This window comes from Euleptes europaea, chromosome 7 (genome assembly GCF_029931775.1).
Source record: "Euleptes europaea isolate rEulEur1 chromosome 7, rEulEur1.hap1, whole genome shotgun sequence".
NCBI lineage: Eukaryota > Metazoa > Chordata > Lepidosauria > Squamata > Sphaerodactylidae > Euleptes > Euleptes europaea.
In genome coordinates this window covers 23,307,952-23,326,975 of record NC_079318.1, presented here as the reverse complement: position 1 = coordinate 23,326,975, position 19,024 = coordinate 23,307,952, and the positions used below count along the sequence as shown (strand labels likewise).

Here is a 19,024-nt window from a genome sequence, read left to right as displayed (position 1 = left end):
AATTTCATTTTGGTATTGGAAAGATGTCTTCCCTTGAAGAAATTGTGGGAGTTTCCTAACTGCTACCAGAAAGTTTACAATATATGCATCCAAACCACTTCCACAATATATTTTATAGAAGATGTTATATGTAAGCGTGACACAAGAGTGTTACAAGCTGCCCTTGTTTAATGTGGCATGGGTTAAACACATCATACCTTTCCTTTAGGAATTTTTCCTGATACTTCTTTTCCACTTGCCATCAGTGCTCCCATTATTACTGAATAAGCCACTACACTAAAAACAAATAAAAAATAAATGCACGTCAAGTGGACTGGCACATTTGGAAATTTCAGAGAAAACTACTTACAGTTTAGACAGGTAAGATTAAACAGATATCTTTAAAGAGAGTCTGTATTGTAAGTGTCCTGAAGTAATGTATGCACAGTCTGTGTATGTTTCACAGCTGTTGGAAAATTCATAATCTGTATTATGCTTATTCTCTGAAGTTCACTAAACCCGCTATTTCAGACTGACATTCAGTGGGAAACTCAGCTACCTAGGAAAGGTAAGTGTTGACATACAGGTCACTTGGTGATCTTTTCCTTGAGAGATGGCTATGGGCCAAATTAGATGTGACTTCCACCCCCCCAAGTAAGGTCAGTGGTCCCTCAACCAGACTCTCATTCACATCAGTCAGACACCAGCATTCAATCTCTCCCAACTCCCCTCCTCGCTATAACCTATGTTCCACATGGCTTTTGTCCAATCAGGTCCTACGATCTCAAACACAGCTTTTTTGGTGGTCAAAAGGAATCCCTTCCCTTTTCACCAGTGGAAAAACTGGTGGGATCTAATCCATGATCAGGTGTTGCTTGTACTGCACAAGACCTTGACCAAGTGAGTACATTGAGTAGGGCAAGGCAAGTGTGCTCCTCTGCTGCTCTAGGAATTTTTCCACCAACCACCCTCCCTTCATATTCAAGATTTCTTACAATTCCCAGCCATAAGCGAGTTTTTATGGTCGTAAGACTGAATGTCCTCCCGACAGCTGAACTGAGCTGTTGGTTTGATAAAATCCCATTTTCAGATAGGCTATGTGTCTGCACATCAGGAGCAATTGACACATCACCTTTTGTTATTTTGTGATCTATGGGCTATACCCAGAGCCACCTGAATTGCACCCATTTTATCAAGATATCATCTTCCTGCTGACTCTTGGGTGGTCCCATTTCTGTTGGGTAATGCTGACCCAGAAATAACCAAATGTGTTGCGAAATATCTGATAATAATAGTCTCCTTAAAGGCACAACAAAGCTAAACTATTGTTAACTAGTGATATTATTATTGCAGTTATTGTTATGCATGTAAAATAACTCATATATTGGTAATTGTTATTTTAATTTTAAAGTGTTTCAAGTATTTTAACAATTTAAAGTTACTGTTGTTGTACATTTTAGAAGAAGAGTTGGTTTTTATATGCCGACTTTCTCTGCCACTTAAGGGAGAATCAGACCGGCTTAGAATCACCTTCTCTTCCCCTCCCCACAACAGACACCCTGTGAGGTAGGTGAGGCTGAGAGTCGTCTTGTTTGTGGCTTCCTAGAGGCACCTGGTTGGCCACTGTGTGAACAGACTGCTGGACTTGATGGGCCTTGGTCTGATCCAGCAGGGCCTTTCTTATGTTCTTAGAATGACTTGCCCAAGGTCACCCAGCTGGCTTCGTGTGTAGGAGTGGGGAAACAAATCCAGTTCACCAGATTAGCCTCCGCAGCTCCATGTGGAAGAGTGGGGAATCAAACCCGGTTCTCCAGGTCAGACTCCACCGCTCCAAACCACCGTTCTTAACCACTACACCACGCATGTTAAAATTATTTTATCTTATGTACGTTATGCTCAAGACCTTTGGTCAGATGAGCCTAAAATAAAAGGAAAGGCATGGTGCTAGCAGCACCGTTCATTGGAGTGATGCATATTTGTACCAAGCCCTTAAGAGACCTGTATAATGTTACTAGCCATGGATATAATTATGGTATGGGAAGAAAGATACTAACCTGGAACCTCTGGATAGAGGCATTAAGTTATAGAAGTAGTACACAAGAGACAGGATCAGATTGCACACAGCATCTGCCTCCTAAACAAAATAACACCATGTATTTAGCTTGAGAAAATGCAACGCACACATAAGCAAGCAATTTAAAAAATGCTCACATTCAGCGATACAGATTCATGTTACAGTTGGAGATATTTTCTAATTTTAGATATTTCTAAAATATTTACCTACATCCCAGCGAGAGTTCTCTGCTGCCCATGTTAGAAACGGCAACTAAATCATATCGAATTGTAATAGGTCATCAATTCAACACTATTAGAACAGTACCATTTTTATATAGTAATATTAAGTTTTACTTCTTACGCTCAAACCCAATTTACACAAACATTACAAACACAAGTATTATTCATTTCTGCCCATTCTCTTTTTTTTAATAAATAGCTATCAAGCCTTGAGTCATTTAAAACTGTACATCAAGGAAATGAAACCTGATGGATGGAATTTATCAAAACACTTCTGGCATTTTCATTACAATGTATTCCACAGTGAGTATAATTCTTTATTGAAAGGACACCACTGCAACATGGCAAGAACCTTATCACATACAGTGAGGGGGGAAAGTATTTGATCCCCTGCTGAATTTGCCCGTTTGCCCTCTGACGAAGAAATGACCAGTCCATAATTTTAATGGTAGATCTATTGTAGCTGTGAGAGACAGAATAACAACAAGAAAAACCCCAGAAACCCAGAAGACAAAAGTCAGAGATTGATGTGCATTAAAATGAGTGAAATAAGTAGTTGATCCCCTATCAACCAGCCAGATTTGATCCCCTATCAACCAGCCAGATTCGATCCCCTATCAACCAGCCAGATTCGATCCCCTATCAACCAGCCAGATGTCAGGCTACCTGGTATCTTCACTGTATGTAATGAGCTGAGATTAGAAGCACTTCCTGTAAGGAAGAGGCCTTACCTGTAATCCCAGCTCGTTACAGTACCTGTACAAAAGACACCTGTTGACAGAAGCAATCAATCCATCAGATTCCAAACTAGTCACCATGACCAAGATCAAAGAACTGTCCAAGGATGTCAGGGACAAGATTGTAGACCTGCACAAGGATGGACTGGGCTACAAGACTATTGCCAAGCAGCTTGGTGAGAAGGTGACAACAGTTGGTGCAATAATTCGCAAATGGAAGAAACACAAAATAACTATCAACCTCCCTCGGTCTGGGGCTCCATGCAAGATCTCATCTCGTGGAGTTGCAATGATCATGAGAACGGTGATGAAGCAGCCCAGAACTACACGGGGGGAACTTGTCAATGATCTCAGGGCAGCTGGGACCATAGTCACCATGGAACAGTTGGTAACACACTACGCTGTAGTACAGTCAGAGGGAAAATGGGCAAATTCAGCAGGGGATCAAATACTTTTTTTTCCTCACTGTACTTTGTAGAAACAAAGAACGTGATATTTTTTTAAAGACAACTGCATTTTAGTGTATCAGGCCCACAACACAGCTAACAAAACAGAAGACATTAAATCATATGTAAATCAATTCAACTGAAACAAATAAATATAAGGGGGGGCTGTGGCTGAGTGGAAGGCATCTGCTTTGCAAGCTGAACAAGGCCACAGGTTCAATCCCTAGCATCTCCAGCTAGTTGGTGATGAGGCAGACCTCAGCCTGAGACCCTGGAAGAGGCACTGCCCATCAGTGCAGACAATACTGATCTTGACAGGCCAGTGGTTTAACTCAGTATAATCTGGCTTCATGCATTGATCCTGTAGAGTTAAAAAAGGTTCTACAGAACCAACAAAACAGAACAGCAGCTTGCAATATATGATCTATTACAGGTCACAGCTGAAACACTGTATTAAAAGCACATTCTAGAGATGGAATCCGGCTTGGCTAATAAGGAATGTACTTAATGGATATAGAGATTATGACTGGAATCCAGGAGCTACTTTGGCTCACACAAGGGGCCTGTGCTGGCCCGGTGGAATTTTTTACTTCTTTTGCTTTGATCAGCTGAGCCCTTGTAACAGATCAAGGAGAGCTTGCCAAGTGGAACAGGGACATTAGTTGGAGAAAAAACAATCTACAGCCCACTCGGGCTCATGGATCCTAGACAATAAAAATAAGCAAGGAATGGAAGACCTTACCCCAAGCTCGGCAGATAAAGCAAGTATTTTTCCTTTGGCAGTTAGGTCTTTATAAAGAGCATCCATTTCTGCATGATACAGTTGCGTTCTTTCCTCCGTTGTCTGTGTTTCCAGTGAAAATAATGTATTCCCAGCCCTAAAAACATGTGTATGAATGTTCATATCAAAATGTGCATGAAATAGCTATAGAAACAATGATCAGTCTCTTTAAAATTTCATTCCAACCACTGTCAGTTAAATGCAGAAATGAAAGAAACGTAAAATGAACTTTCCCCTTCAGACTCCAAATGCTAAAAACAAGACAACTCTTTCTGCAGGTCTCCCCCACCCCACACACACAATTCCACTGGAATTCCACTATCTTCTTTAGTGGGTCATGCAAGCCCCTATTTTGAATAATGCTTTTTATAGGATAGGGGGTGCTGGGGTTGAGTTTGTGGAACCAAGGGGGCGGTGGCCCCAAATGTTTGAGAACCACTGATATAGACCATAAAGCCTGGGCAGAAGCAGTGTTTGCACTCGTAGCCATTAACAGGTTTCCATGTACATTGAGCAGGGATCATTCGAAAGAGGAAATGTGTAACAGAGTAATTGAAGAATTAAAACTATGGGGTTGAATCCAAAGAACCACGAGCAGACTTCTGCTCGTGAAACGTCTTCTCTCTGCACCTCCCTTCCCACTTTACCCCCTCCCACACCATCTGAAACGCTGCTCCAGAAGGTCAGGCAGGGAACCAACTGCAACGGCACAAGATGCAACAAATGAACACAGCGGGAAGAGAGAAATTAGCAAGAGTCACTTGCCCTTGTGTGAGTACAAATGAAATTCCACTCGTGGAAGGCGAGTTTGGAACCAACCTACTATGACCCAATTCCATTACTGTGTAATTACTACAATGTCGTTATATTTACAGGATTATGCTGAGCAAGGGAATTAAGAGGTTTGGCAGGCAATCTCTGGCATCAAAATTATCTTTGGGTATACTACAGAGCCCCGTGGCACGGAGTGGTAAGCTGCAGTACTGCAGTCAAAAGCTCTGCTCACAACCTGAGTTCGATCCTGACAGAAGTTGGTTTCAGGTAGCAGGCTCAAGGTTGACTCAGCCTTCCATCCTTCCAAGGTTGGTAAAACGAGTACCCAGCTTGCTGGGGGTAAAGGGAAGATGACTGGGGAAAGCACTGGCAAACCACCCCGTAAACAAAGTCTGCCTAGTAAATGTCGGGATATGATGTCACCCCATGTGCCAGGAATGACCCGGTGCTTGCACAGGGGACCTTTACCTTTTTTTAATACTACAGAAGCTTCCTACAGGGACAGTATAAACAGCAGCATATGTATAATCTATATGCTGTGAAGTAAAATCACTCTAGGATGTTGGGGGATTTATGGCTTTAGAATGAGTAATAAAGTAGTAGTTAAAGGACAGGATATACTTTCCAAAAGAAAAAAAAATGAAATTTTGGAAACAGCTTTAATTTATTGAAGTGTTAATCATAATAAAGGTTGGTAAGTTGTTAAGGGTATGTAGGTATAGGACAAACAATAAAAAATAAACATACTTATCTCCTGTTATGGTAATAGTAAATCCATCATATTCTTGTCCTGAATCTTTAAGGCTGGGGACTTTGGTGTTGACAGTAAACCCATCTCTCGTTTTACTGCTTAACTGCTTTCAAACACAAAAAAATGGAAAACAAGATATATTTTGTCCTTTGTGGCTTACTAAAATATATATTTAAGATAGCTACCGACACTGGGTCCAAAAAGGACACATGTTCTTTCCCATTAAGGCCTCTGATGTCAGGAAACATACAACAGATGTTCTCACTGCTAGGAGAATTTCACCTGACACCGGGGTTCTTAAGGGGAAGGAATATTTGTCTTTTTTGGGTGACAGCCACCATAAGGGGCTCTAAACTTTGACTGTGGTACATTTACTTAATAGCAGACCAATAGAATTGGTTTTAAACGTATCACACTACAGAAATGCTAGAAATACTCGCATAAAACAGTATTCTACATTTTAATAGCCTTAATTATTTTACTCTTAATTAAGCAGTCGTATGGTAAATATGAATTGCCAGCAGGCTATCGTGCATGGAATGCTCCACTTCTCTCCCCCCACCTCCCCAATTAAAATCTGCTTAATTGGGTCTGGGCAACAGAGTTTGGGCACCTGCATTTATATTATATTTACATCAGAAGCGCAGAGTAGATCACAGCTCTCCATCATGAGATGTGCAGCCTCAGCTGTGTTCTTTCCACCCTTTGTACCTTCTTCTGCAAGAGGATAAGCGTCCCGCTTCAGACATTACGCTGCAGGAGCGGCAGCACAGGCTCTTCCTCTCCTCTCACAAACCAGCATCATGTCTGAAACCTCTGGCAACAGAGCCTCCTGAGGCCCACCACTAGAAAGGAGCACCGCCCTCAACTCCTCTATAATATGGCAATTATTTTCTTAGTCTATTAAAAACTTTGAACTGAAGAGTTTTTAATTTCTCAGTTCTTCGCCAAGTATTGTACTTGCATGCGGGGGGAATTACCTTCATGATTGGAAGAAGGTCTTCTACTTTTTGTACCTGGTCCAAGGCTTCTCGAACTTCTACCAGCTCTTTGTGATTATTAGTACTGGAAGTTAGATAATAGGGTGAATGCATTTTTATTATGCATTTAATCTATTTTGCTATTTATGCCTAATTATAGCAAACTACATACACACACACACGCACTTACACTTGACTTGACTGAAGAAGTGAGCTGTGACTCACAAAAGTTCATGCCCTGCCAGAAATTTTGGTTAGTCTTTAAGGTGCTGCTGGACTCTTGCTTTTTTCTGCTGCTACAGACAGACAAACATGGCTGCCCACTGTAATCTATCACCACTCCCTTAAACAGCTCTTGAGAGTCTTACTGTTTCAATTTCTTTCTACCAATTTACTATTCAGTCCCTTTGAGTATGTCTTTCTTGCCATTAGACGGAATCTGCTCTCCAATTTCCTATTATGTTTTACTTGCTAAACCACTTAATCAATTTTCCACTGCTGCTTTCCTTATCTTCAGCCTTTGGTATCACAATGCTCTTATGGGGCCATGAATTTCTTTGTTTAATTTTCACCTGTCCTGGTGAATACATTTACACATGTATTAACGTATTATACACACGTATAAACAATAATGATTTCCAGCAATTCCTAGCTGGAGTTGCTCTAAGGTCCGCTGTGCCTTCTTTTCATTTCCTTCTATCCTGATGGCTTGCAACTATACTTCTCCAGATCTTTATCTTCTTTTTTCTAATATTTCTGCGTGTCTGGCCGCTATTTCTGACTAGATTATTCTTGCTATCTTATTTAAAGCTCAAATATTGGTTTGTCCTCCTTCAGTGTATGTATCACCTTATCTCTCTCTTGGGATAATGATTCTGTTTTCTTCTCAACCTTGGAGTTCTCTGATTCTCCTCTCGTCTTTTATTCAAGCCACTTGCCATTTCCAACTTTTAAAAGAACTAAAATGCATTCCTTTTTGTCTCCTGCCACTGCAAAACCATTGGTTTATTACTTCCGTTGCTGCTGCAATTTTCTTCCTGGTTTTCTGCTCTCTGCTTCACCTTTTCCCCCTTTCCACCTTTGTGACAGTGCTGCACATTTGTTTTTTGCTGCATCCCACTTTGGACATTTTCTCTTCTATTAACACTCCCTTCACTGCCTTCCATCTCAGTTTAGGCTGCTTTTTGAATCTCTTCACTCTTTGGTTCCCCCTGCCCAAACTTCTTTTCCATTTGCCATTGTTGACTTTATTCTGCTGGTAGCTTCTTCTTGATTCAACCTGAGATTACTCCTCATTTCCTTTCCTTTATCCCTTAGAAGCTCCTTGATCCATTGATCTTGAGCAGCGTAAATCTAATGTTTGAGGGATATAAGGACTGAAATAAATCTTGCCACTGACAATGTAGCCTTGGGATCCCTGTCACTTAATTAAAAAGGCATTATGTCAGACACGGAGGCGTTAGATTTATATGTTAAAAGGGGAGAGATATAACGTGATCGAAGTTCCTCATAAAAGCGGCATTCCAAGAGGGCATGAGCTAGTGAATCGATAGAGCCAGAAGAGCAAGGACAGGTCCTTTCTGGGTATGGTATATTCAAAATTCTGCCCTGCATAACCATAGAGGGGTTAGCATTCAGTCTAGCTAAACAGAAGGCTCTAGAAAGATGAGTTGTCAAATAATAAGTATAAACGGGCAAACCGTGTGGTGGTGGTGGTATTCCGAAAAACTGAGTTGAACAAATGCGGTGATACGCCTATTTCATGCTGCCTGAGCCTCCTGCCTCTGGAACTCACTACCTCCCAACATCCATGCTCTCGTTGCTTGCATCTTTTTTAAACATCTGAAAGCATCTTTCTTCTCCCAAGCCTCATACCTCAGCGTTTTTTGTGTGCCTTCCTCCTCTCCTTGGGGGTCTCATCATCTTAGAATATGTAAGCCTATACAGTGCCTAGCTTGATGGTTTTTTAAAAAAAATACTTTTATTAATGTAAGAGAAGGAAGAGTATATTTACCTATGATAAACAAGGATTCTGTCTTTTATAAAATGGAGTATCTTTTCAAAATAGTCAAAGTATCTCATATTAATAACCTGCCCCCTGTAGATAAGAAAATGTTTAAAAACAGGACATTAGTTGGCATCTACATATTGTTAATACAAATGCACAATTTCTATATAGAAAGTCAGTGGAGTTCAACTTTTCTCAAGGAACAATTTCAACACCAATTTGCCTGCTGAACACTGCAGAGGATTCTGGACATGTTTGAGCACATTCCCTCTGTGCTAAGCATTGGTAAGGCCTTTTGGGCTTAGCTATCACATGTGAATTGGGAACCCAATGTATGATTCATGGTACTTCTCTGTGATGGCACGTAATGGTAGAAAAATTATCTTTCATGCATCAATGCTCATCATTTTTTGTTTCTGCAGAATGTTGCAGAACACGGTCTAAAAACTAGCACAATTAGAATGTGAAAAGTACAGTAACAAGACTGAACGTTGCCTAGTAGATTATTAACAGCATTATTACAGAAGAAAAAGAAGAGTTGGGTTTTTATATGCTGATTTTCTCTGCCACTTAAGGGAGAATCAAACCGGCTTACAATCACCTTCCCTTCCCCTCCCCACAACAGACACCCTGTGAGGTAGGTGAGACTGAGAGAGAATTACTTGCCCAAGGTCACCCAGCTGGCTTCATGTGTAAGAGTGGGGAAACAAATCCAGTTCACCAGATTAGCCTCCGCCACTCATGTGGAAGAGTGGGGAATCAAAACCGGTTCTCCAGATCAGACTCCACAGCTCCAAACCACCATTCTTAACCACTACATCATATATTACAGCTAGAGGTCCACGTGGCAAGGTTGAACACATAATTTGTGCATTTTTATACATACAAGAATTGCCAGCAATTGTTATTACTATTTAGAAGTGACAAAATATATAAATGAACAGTAAGTGCATTGACAGTATTCTAGTACTGACAACAGTATCCGCTGGAAGCAATATTTCTGAAGCGTCACATTTATAATGTTGCAGTCCCACCATTCAAGTCAGTGGAAGCACATTAAGGTACTGAACAAATGCAAATGAGCAGATCTGTCTTGACTCCTGCTAACCCTACACCACATTCATACCCCAACCATACACGACCCCAATGGGGAAACTACATGCCGCTATTGCATTGGCTGAAGTCCTCTCCCTTCTCCCAGTCTACAAAACAAGATTTTACAGAGCAAACATTATAGCTGCAAATACCAGAAGACAATAATAGTTGTCAATCACAGGGGTTAATTACGTAATCCACCTAGAGGTCCATTTCCCTATGTTTGTTATGTTCAGTTACATTTTACTGCCCTACTCGTTTTAACAAAACTACTGTGCCCAATCAAGAATTGCTACCAAAAGAAGTCTGAAAATAGGGCTCTTAAGGTAGATTCACTGGTACAGTTTGCCCAAAAACAAGGGTTGCTTTAAGAGAAGAAAGGAAGTTGATAATTTTATATACTTTTCCCTCATGGTACATCCTGCAGTTACACATGCTGATGACATGTTTCAAGGCACAAACACTGGGTAACTCGGCACAAATGTAAGCTTAATTTCACTATATTTAAAATTAATGCAATACCTCTCTCTTTGTAGCTGAAGCTATTACAATGCCGTGAGGGCCAAAGCCACTAAGGAACATCTGCACATGCACAACATTGTAATGATACTGAAAACCTATATCTGTGCACACCCAGCAGACTTCAGATCTTCCATTTGCTGTGCAAATAATTCATTTTTTTTACAATGGATTTGGATACAGAACAAAGACAGTTGAGCAGAAACATCACCAGCTTGAAAAACTGACACATTTGGTAGAGGCAGAACTAAAACAACAACACAAAAAACCTCCAAAAAGGTACTTTTTGTAAAATATAGGCAGTTGAGTAGATTGCTTGTAAAATAAATATGTATATTTATTTTATCAAAATTATATGCTATCTTCTTGCCCTAAGGGGCACTGGGATTGTCAATATGAACAGATGTATGCCGCTCTGCAGAGCATTCTTGTCTGCATCACTGCATCACTGGAGTATCATCACCAGTAATTAGCAGTACTTGCATGGAAGTTCTGATCAAGCATGATGATCAAGCATGATGCAAGTTTTTTACTTGGTGGACTGTGTCCATAAGGATACACTGAAAAACTGCATATGGTCTTCTCTACCTGCAACAGGTGTTCTATTCACACATTTTAATAATTTCAGAAATAAAAGTAATGGATCATAACAAGGATTCCATAGCTCATAATATAGGGGAAAACTGCACTCTTTTGGAAGACCACATGAACCCCTGAATGCAAACCCCTGTGATTGGCATTTCTGCCATTTTCCCTTCATGTCTCAGTGAGCACTCCAATGCATCGTTTTGTAATATAGGAAAGGAGAGTATATGCAATAATGGCTGGATCCCTTTTGTGGACCACTGGGCCTTCTTGTAATGAAGCACACTGTAACGCAGAATTCACTCACTCCAGATGTATTGTTACCTTCTAGAGACACATGCTAGCATTTTAGGAAGAGCCACTTCAAATAAGGAATGAAGGGCAATAGTGAAATCAGACAACCCAGATCTATGGAGAATATTTATTTCGCCTACAAAGCAGAACAGCTGTACAAGTATAGCTGTTAAAAGAACTAATGGAAAACCCGGACTATATTTTGTTTTCAAAGAAACACACAACACTAAGTTCTCACTGGAAGAAACATGCTGTAATACATTTTTAAAAATCACCAGCAAAAGCAGGCGCGCAGCAACATCAAGACATATTGCACCACGCACTAGCCCAGGATTCTGGCACAACTCTCAATGCAAAAAAGACTTCATCGTACCTGATTAAATTGATATGATTATTAAATCCTTTACTAAGGCTTTGAGATGGCATTTGGTCTACCCATAGTACTGGCTGGTCTGGGTCAGCAATCCTAAAAGAGATATTGCATTAGCACGGTTAAGGATCTGACAATTATATAGATTCAAATGATCACATATATGATTCCCCAAAGGGCCCCCACCATGTGTATCAAAACAATCTACACAATAAGGCCACCCTCAGGATAGGGAAGAAATTATTACAAACTTGAGGTAATCCCCAGTGTGCAGGAAAATCTGCACGCCCACACACTACACAAACACAGAGGATTACATACACACACATGCTAACTTATAACGTTCAGTGCATGTGCAGGCCATACCAACCATTAAAAAATTGTTTTTTTTAAAAAAAGAAGGATTGGTCAAGGGGGGTTTGCGGGAAAAAAGCACAAATGGGAGGGTTGAGAAGGGGGGAGTATAAGAGGGGAGGAACTGGGGCCAGCAGCAGGAGGGCAGCACAGGTCTCCTTCAGAAGAATTTTTAACTAAATGCTCACATAAGACTTAATATCAAGATATCAATAATTTATTTGCAGTCATAGACTATCAAAGAAAGCAAATTTGCATAGTTAAATAGTATAGGATAAAAACAAATACAAAATGGATGTGCTATTAAAATGGCTAAAAATAGCAGGATTATCAAGATATTCGAACAAAAACTAAATGTGGGTCTCCCTCAGAAGAATTTTTAACTAAATGCTCACATAGGCCTTAATATCAAAAATTATTTTGCAGAAGATAAATGCTAGAAGGATATTAGTACATTGCTACAGACAGAAACAACAACAAAGACCCTCGTGGCAGCTTAAACATTCCTGTTGACTTTCTGGACCAGAGTCCATTTCATCGGACACATATCCAAGATGGAATCCACAGCAAAAGTGAGGAGACAGAACTATAAAAATCTATATACGCAAATGCCTTGGTACTTTTTGCCTGTATTTATGAAACCTGCCTACAGTTCAACTCTGTACACCTTGCTAAGGTAACCAAATCCACAACGTAAAGACTCAGCCTCTCTTCTCCTTGATTACCTCCTCCATTTCACAGCAATGTCAAACATATCTCTCCACAGCATCAGCCTGGATTTTCCATTTATTCGGACTTTCGAGTTCACCCACGTACGCTGCACTGCTTGCATTATTTCTAGCACAGCCAGCCCCATTGCTGAACAACAAACACAGCATGTTATTAGTTATGTCCACTTGTATTTTGGGGCAATAAGCACAATGGCAATAATAATAACAATGGCAGCGGCAAGTCAGCATAAGGGCTGATGTTTACAATCATCATTAGAGGCTTATTTTAACTAGGTAAAGGTCCCCTGTGCAAGCACCGGGTCATTCCTGACCCATGGGGTGACGTCACATCCCGACGTTTCCTAGGCAGACTTTGTTTACGGGGTGGCTTGCCAGTGCCTTCCCCAGTCATCTTCCCTTTACCTCCAGCATGCTGGGTACTCGTTTTACCGTCCTCGGAAGGATGGAAGGCTGAGTCAACCTTGAGCCGGCTACCTGAAACCAACTTCCATAGGGATTGAACTCAGGTTGTGAGCAGAGCTTGGACTGCAGTACCGCAGCTTACCATGCTACACCATGGGGCTCTTTTTAAAAACTATTCACCCATTATTTTAAAAATATTTTTTATGCCGCCTTTTTACACAATCAAGGTCCACAAGGCAGTGAACACAAAAACATTAAAGCAATTAAAAATCAGTTAATATTATAAAATAATTCAATTAAAATACAAACAATACTAGAAGGAAGGCTAGTAACTATTATTGGAGGTAAGCCAGACGAAAGAAAAAAAAAAGTCTTCACCTGTGGGTGAAAGACATCCATAGAGGGAGACAGACGAATCTTGCTGGGGAGGGAGTTCCAAAGTTTTGGTGCCATGACTGAGAAGGCACTTTTTCGGGTTGCCACCCATCTAGCTTCAGATGGTGGAGGCAACCAACGCAGGGCCTCCGAAGATAACCAGAGTGCACAGGTAGCTCCATATGGGAAGATGCAGTCCTTAAGGTGTGTTGGTCCCAGGCTGCACAGGGCTTTAAAGGTCAATACCAGCACCTTGAATAGAGCCCAGAAGCCAACTGGAAGCCAATGCAGATGGATCAAGACTGGAGGGCTATGGTCCTTACGACCCACTCCAGGCAACACTCTGTCTGCAGAACCCTGTACCAACAATAGTGTTCCGACAGTTTTCAAGGGCAGTACCACAGTGTGCATTCCAGTAATCTAATCTAAATGTTACCAGGGCATCCACCACAGTGGCAAGATCTATATTATAGTATGTGACAGCTTCAAAAATGAGAGCATTTTTATTTAATGACTGACCTAATTTTTTTAAGGAAGTGTTTTAAAACTGCCCACCAGCACTATTTAAAGTTCTGTATTAATTGCAGTCTCGCAAATTTACCTGAAGGTGGAAGCAAAAATAGGGTAATGTTTTTTCCAGCATACCTCTATGGATTCTCTTGTTTGGAAGAAATCCCGGGGTCTCGTACTGCATCAGTGAACCCAAATGATCAGCTACACATATCATCTCTTGTATTTCGGGTTTACAGTTTTCAAATTTCTGACGAAGCACATCCCTTAAAATCATAAGCAAAATATTAAACACCAAGGCGATCCCCAAAGAGTCTGAAATGGAGGCAGCTTCCTCACGGAGATAATTCTCTGCGAAGTTCTCGTTGCTGCAAATGCCTTTGCAGAGGCAATGGGGTCTCCACACAGCCATTTGCAACACAGCTGAATCTTATCAAGAAGATTAAATGGTACACTCCAAATGTACAGCCTTTTTATAAGTCACCTGGTCATATCCTTGGACCTCTGTTTTTTACTGAAATAATCATGACAAAAATGCATAATATAGGAGATACTGTTACAGCCACTATGTTTCTGTCAAAGGCTGGGCAGGGTTCAAAATATTTGGAAAACTTCTCACATTTGATATGACGTCCCCACCCAAAATTTGCAGCTACTCACAATGAACAATTCAGAGGTATTTTATACAAAGAGCCACGTGCTGATTGTTGAAAAGCAAGCACTTATGCGTCACTATTAAATTTTTGCAGAAAAAAATGCTCAAGTCTTAAAAGAAGCAATAAATGACTTACTTTATATGTGGTTGTAACCCTGGCTGTTCTTCATAGTCATCTATGAGAAAAGGAAGATTTTTGGCCCAATGTTCTTTAAACTTTCCAGAAAGATCCATATCTACGTTGTATTCTGTAAGGGGGGTATCAAGATGTGCATGCAGATAGCGAGAATATTCTGTGAAGGAAGTAAATGTTATTGAAGTATTTGCCCGTTAGGCAAATTAAAAGACCTGCAGACTGAATATTCTTCATATGATCTACTATTTTGATTTACTTTTTAAACGTTTATAATCCTGAAGTTCTCCTTAAACACTAACCAAAGCACCTACAGAGAATCATATCCAAGATGTGCAATCCACACTTATCAGTGGCATGTGCCGTTTCTGATTGTTTTTCCTGCATGCGAAAGGACTATTAAGTCATTAACGCAGTACAAGTTTTTGTGGAACGTCAAGTACAAATCGCACTATATGGTCCTGAAGTTACTGCCATTAGCGTAGCCTTTTTCAGTGAAGATTTGCTACTACTGCTATTACACCTGACTATTTCCTAAGACCTGTCTGAAGTGCATACTTCTCTCCCAGGCAAACCACATAAAATTTATCATGGTGCAAATGGACACATCTGTAGAAATTTGCTCTTTAATGAGAAAAAAGCTAACCGGAACAAAAAAGAGAGAAGGGTGTTGTAGAACACACAAAGATAGCCTATAAAATGAAACAGGAGAAAAATATTGCAACCTTGCCTCTTAAAAACTGGACTGTGAGCCCATTGTTCACCATAGCAACTGCTACAGAGATTTAAGCCATGCAAACATACAAGCAGACTTGTGTGACTTATACATTGTGTTAGAGGCAAAGAACTGCAAGTACAGTTCTGTTAGAAGATTCAGTTAGGCAAAGAGTAGAAAAAAATAGGCAAAAAGTAGAAGACACTGAGAGGCAGCGTGACCTCGCAAGATAGCCTGGTTTTATAGCCTCACAGAAATCCAAGCATTTGATGAGGGCAGCCCCATATCTGACAACATTGGAGGTGAATAAATTTAGAAGAGCTTTCACGTTAGCCAGGTGTGGAGCTTTGCCATTGGCTGTCGTAGAAGGCAGGTATAGGAAAATCCCCTTCTCTGAAAGAACTTGCCCATGTAATGGTGAGGAAATCGAGACTAGTGAGCATGCCTTACTGTATTGTCCTCTCCATCATGAGATAAGAGTCAAGACTATCCAAGAAATTTTAAAAAAAAACAATATGGGTCTGTCTGATGAAATTCGTACTCAACGACTTTTGGAAGATAGTAACCCTTTAATCTCAAGATGTGTGGCTGAACTTTGTGTCGCTATATATAAGGCACGGAAAGATGTAAGTCATAAATAGTAAATGCTATTAGATAAACCTTTTAGAATTTAGAATATGGTCCATTTCAGAAATGGGATTTTATTGGGATGGTGTCGATAATTTTTATCTATGGATTTGTTGAGCAATTAATATTGTGTTATGGTGATGGTATGTTATTTTGATTTGATCAAATCACTGTAAATTAAAGATTGATTGATTGAGTTCTGTTAGCAGAACAGATCTTTCCCACCTCTCCCTTCCCACTACAGTCTTTCAAAAAACCACTCCTGAGCTTGGGACATGGAAGACAGAATTAGCAGAAACTTTGTGTGACAGGAAACGCCATTCCACTTACAGAAGAGGGAGTTTAAATCCAGCCCATTGTATGTAGAGTTTTAAAAGTACAGGGGACCGAACCAGATTCAAGCAATTAATTCTTGTAATGAGATTTCTATTCTGAAACAAGTGTATATAATTTTTTATATTTATGTGCAAGAATTTATTGTGGTATGATCTGGATACCTATAAAAGCTGCATACTGCTCAACACAGAGGTGGTATAAGTTTCTTTTTAAAAATTTTCTAGTATGATGATTACATTTATACAGATTTGAGTCCAATGTAGACTTTGAGTCCAAAATCAGCTTCAACTTACCTCTGAGATATTTCACTTTTAGGTATTCTGTACTAGCTTTCTGACCAGGAAGAGGATCATTTAACATAACTTTAGTTTGAGCTTTAATTCCTTCATAAAATTGTCCCAAAGAGACATGATTCAGACCTTTCATATACTGGCACACTTCATTATATGGTTCTAGCTGCAGGCATCTCTAAAATATTGGGAAAAAAATAGATCTAACACAGCCATACATTTTCATATAACAGACCACTTCATATAACTTTATCGGAAAACATGAACATGAATAAAATGAATTCTTTTTCCAAAATGTTACTTTAATCAACACCCATTAATTTCTGCAATGAAGCCTAATCTTCAAATAATTCTTAATTATGTTCTATAATCAAACACAGGTAAGTATTTTCAGCACCAGTTATGACAGCATAAGGAAAATCACGCTAAATCACATCAAGGGGCATATCTGATAAATTTAGTCATATAACTAGTTGTGCTTAGAAGAATGTAACCAAAATGTAAATGTCAGATCCTATATATATACGCACATATGAGCATGCATCTGCAACATCCAGTTATTAGCATGCATGTCATAACTGTAGTGTACTGTAACTGTACCAGTGCTTACCTTAAAGTTTTTCAGAGCCTCCTCTAGGCTACCATGATGGTACAGCATCATTCCCCCGAGCTGTATCGTTTGGACATGATTTGGGTTTAGCATCAAAGCCTTCTGAAAGTTTTCTGTAGCAGCTTCAAAGTTACCAAGTTCTCTGATGTATCCATGAAGTGATAAATACCAAAAAGCAACAACATTTTCATTCAACAAAGCAATTAAGATTAATGACAGTCAGCATAATCTGTAAAAATCAGTATCCTCACCAAAAATGCCAATACTGCATGTGCGATTCATTCACACATCTGTTGCTCAGAACCTTAAAAAGTTAAAGAATCTTAAAAAGACAAAGAACTCTTTTTATATAGTATGACTGCAGCAAGTACACTCTATGCCGGATATTGGAAGGATAAAAAAAATACCATCTTTAAATGAATGGATTACAAAAATGTATGAATATGCAGACATGGCCAAACTTTCTAACTGGATGAAGAAGAAACCACCGGAAGAACATGAACAGAAATGGAAATTGTTCTACCAAAGATATACTGTGAATTTAAGATATAAACAAAGGACATATTATTGTGACTCAAGGTACAAGTTAGAATAGTTAAAAGTGAGAAACGTTAGAATAATTGTTTGATCTTTATGAATTACATAATGACTATACAGAAGAAATGAACTTAAAACAGAAATTAGATTAGAATAGAAATTGGATTGCTAAGAAAAAAACAAGACCGGAGAAGACCTGTCCTAGACGCTAACCCAATAAGACATGTCAAGATAACTGTTCCTTACCCCCTTTTCCCCTTCCTCCTATGTATTACACAAAAACCTAATAAAATATTTATATATATTTTTAAAAAGAACCTTAAAAAGTAGGGAACAGGAAAGATAACAGGTTATTTTAGCTAAATGGATTGGGTTAGATCCTAAGTTTTTTACTTGTGAAAGGGAGATTTTTTTTACTTCCCACTGAAGTCCCCTCATTTCACCCCCTCACACACATTTCCAGGAGGTCTAGTGCTTCCCACGGACAGGATTTCACGGGGCCTATCAGACTGCAGTGAGGGAGGAATTGGTGAGACTTATCCCCCCACCCCCAAATTGAGAAAGTGCCTTCTGTGAGCGGAAAGATTACATAGGACCCAAACCAGTATTATTATTCCAAATTCTTCTTCAGATACCTTTTCTTCCCATTAAATCGTTGCAAGATATGGTAGAAAAATTGCTGTGACGTCCAATCTTGTCAGCAGATCAGCATAATGTCTGGTTGAAAAATCCCTCTTCCCAATAAGCTCCAACCTTGGGATTGCTTTATGTTCTTTGCAAAATAAGGGCTGAGCAATGATAACTTTGAAAAGCTGTTCGGGCTGAACAGTGATACTTTAAAAAAAGCTGTTTTGATGTTGCTTACCGATAGGCTTGCCCCAGACTTTTATATGCATCTATGAAATCTGCTTTCTGCTTCAGGGCTTCTTTGAACGATTCAATAGCTTCCTGTTTAAAAAACACAAATAGTTAACATTGTTTCAATTTTAATGTATTATGCCTGCTGGGATTTTAGAATGATAATGTTTGGAACCAAACACTCCCTTCTTCTAAGTTGTCTGCCACTGTCATTCTCAACTCTATGGAAGGTTTCACTGGATCCAACTCCATGTAAATATTTTAATGGAAGATGTGA

General features: G+C 39.7%; 1 protein-coding gene across 2 annotated transcripts in view; it reads right to left on the bottom strand.

Moving 5' to 3' along the window:
* The window catches only part of TTC13 (tetratricopeptide repeat domain 13), a 33,596-nt gene that overhangs the window by 3,922 nt on the left and 10,650 nt on the right, over positions 1–19,024 (bottom strand). For both annotated transcript variants that reach the window (XM_056852391.1, XM_056852390.1), the window contains exons 5-17: positions 18,755–18,837; positions 17,353–17,494; positions 16,746–16,920; positions 14,778–14,934; positions 14,122–14,252; positions 12,694–12,826; positions 11,618–11,710; positions 8,758–8,841; positions 6,744–6,828; positions 5,760–5,869; positions 4,200–4,335; positions 2,034–2,113; positions 198–276 (exon numbers count right to left, since the gene is read on the bottom strand). In XM_056852391.1, coding sequence (XP_056708369.1) covers positions 198–276; positions 2,034–2,113; positions 4,200–4,335; positions 5,760–5,869; positions 6,744–6,828; positions 8,758–8,841; positions 11,618–11,710; positions 12,694–12,826; positions 14,122–14,252; positions 14,778–14,934; positions 16,746–16,920; positions 17,353–17,494; positions 18,755–18,837 — 1,488 coding nt within the window. The remainder of the gene's footprint in view (positions 1–197; positions 277–2,033; positions 2,114–4,199; positions 4,336–5,759; positions 5,870–6,743; positions 6,829–8,757; positions 8,842–11,617; positions 11,711–12,693; positions 12,827–14,121; positions 14,253–14,777; positions 14,935–16,745; positions 16,921–17,352; positions 17,495–18,754; positions 18,838–19,024) is intronic.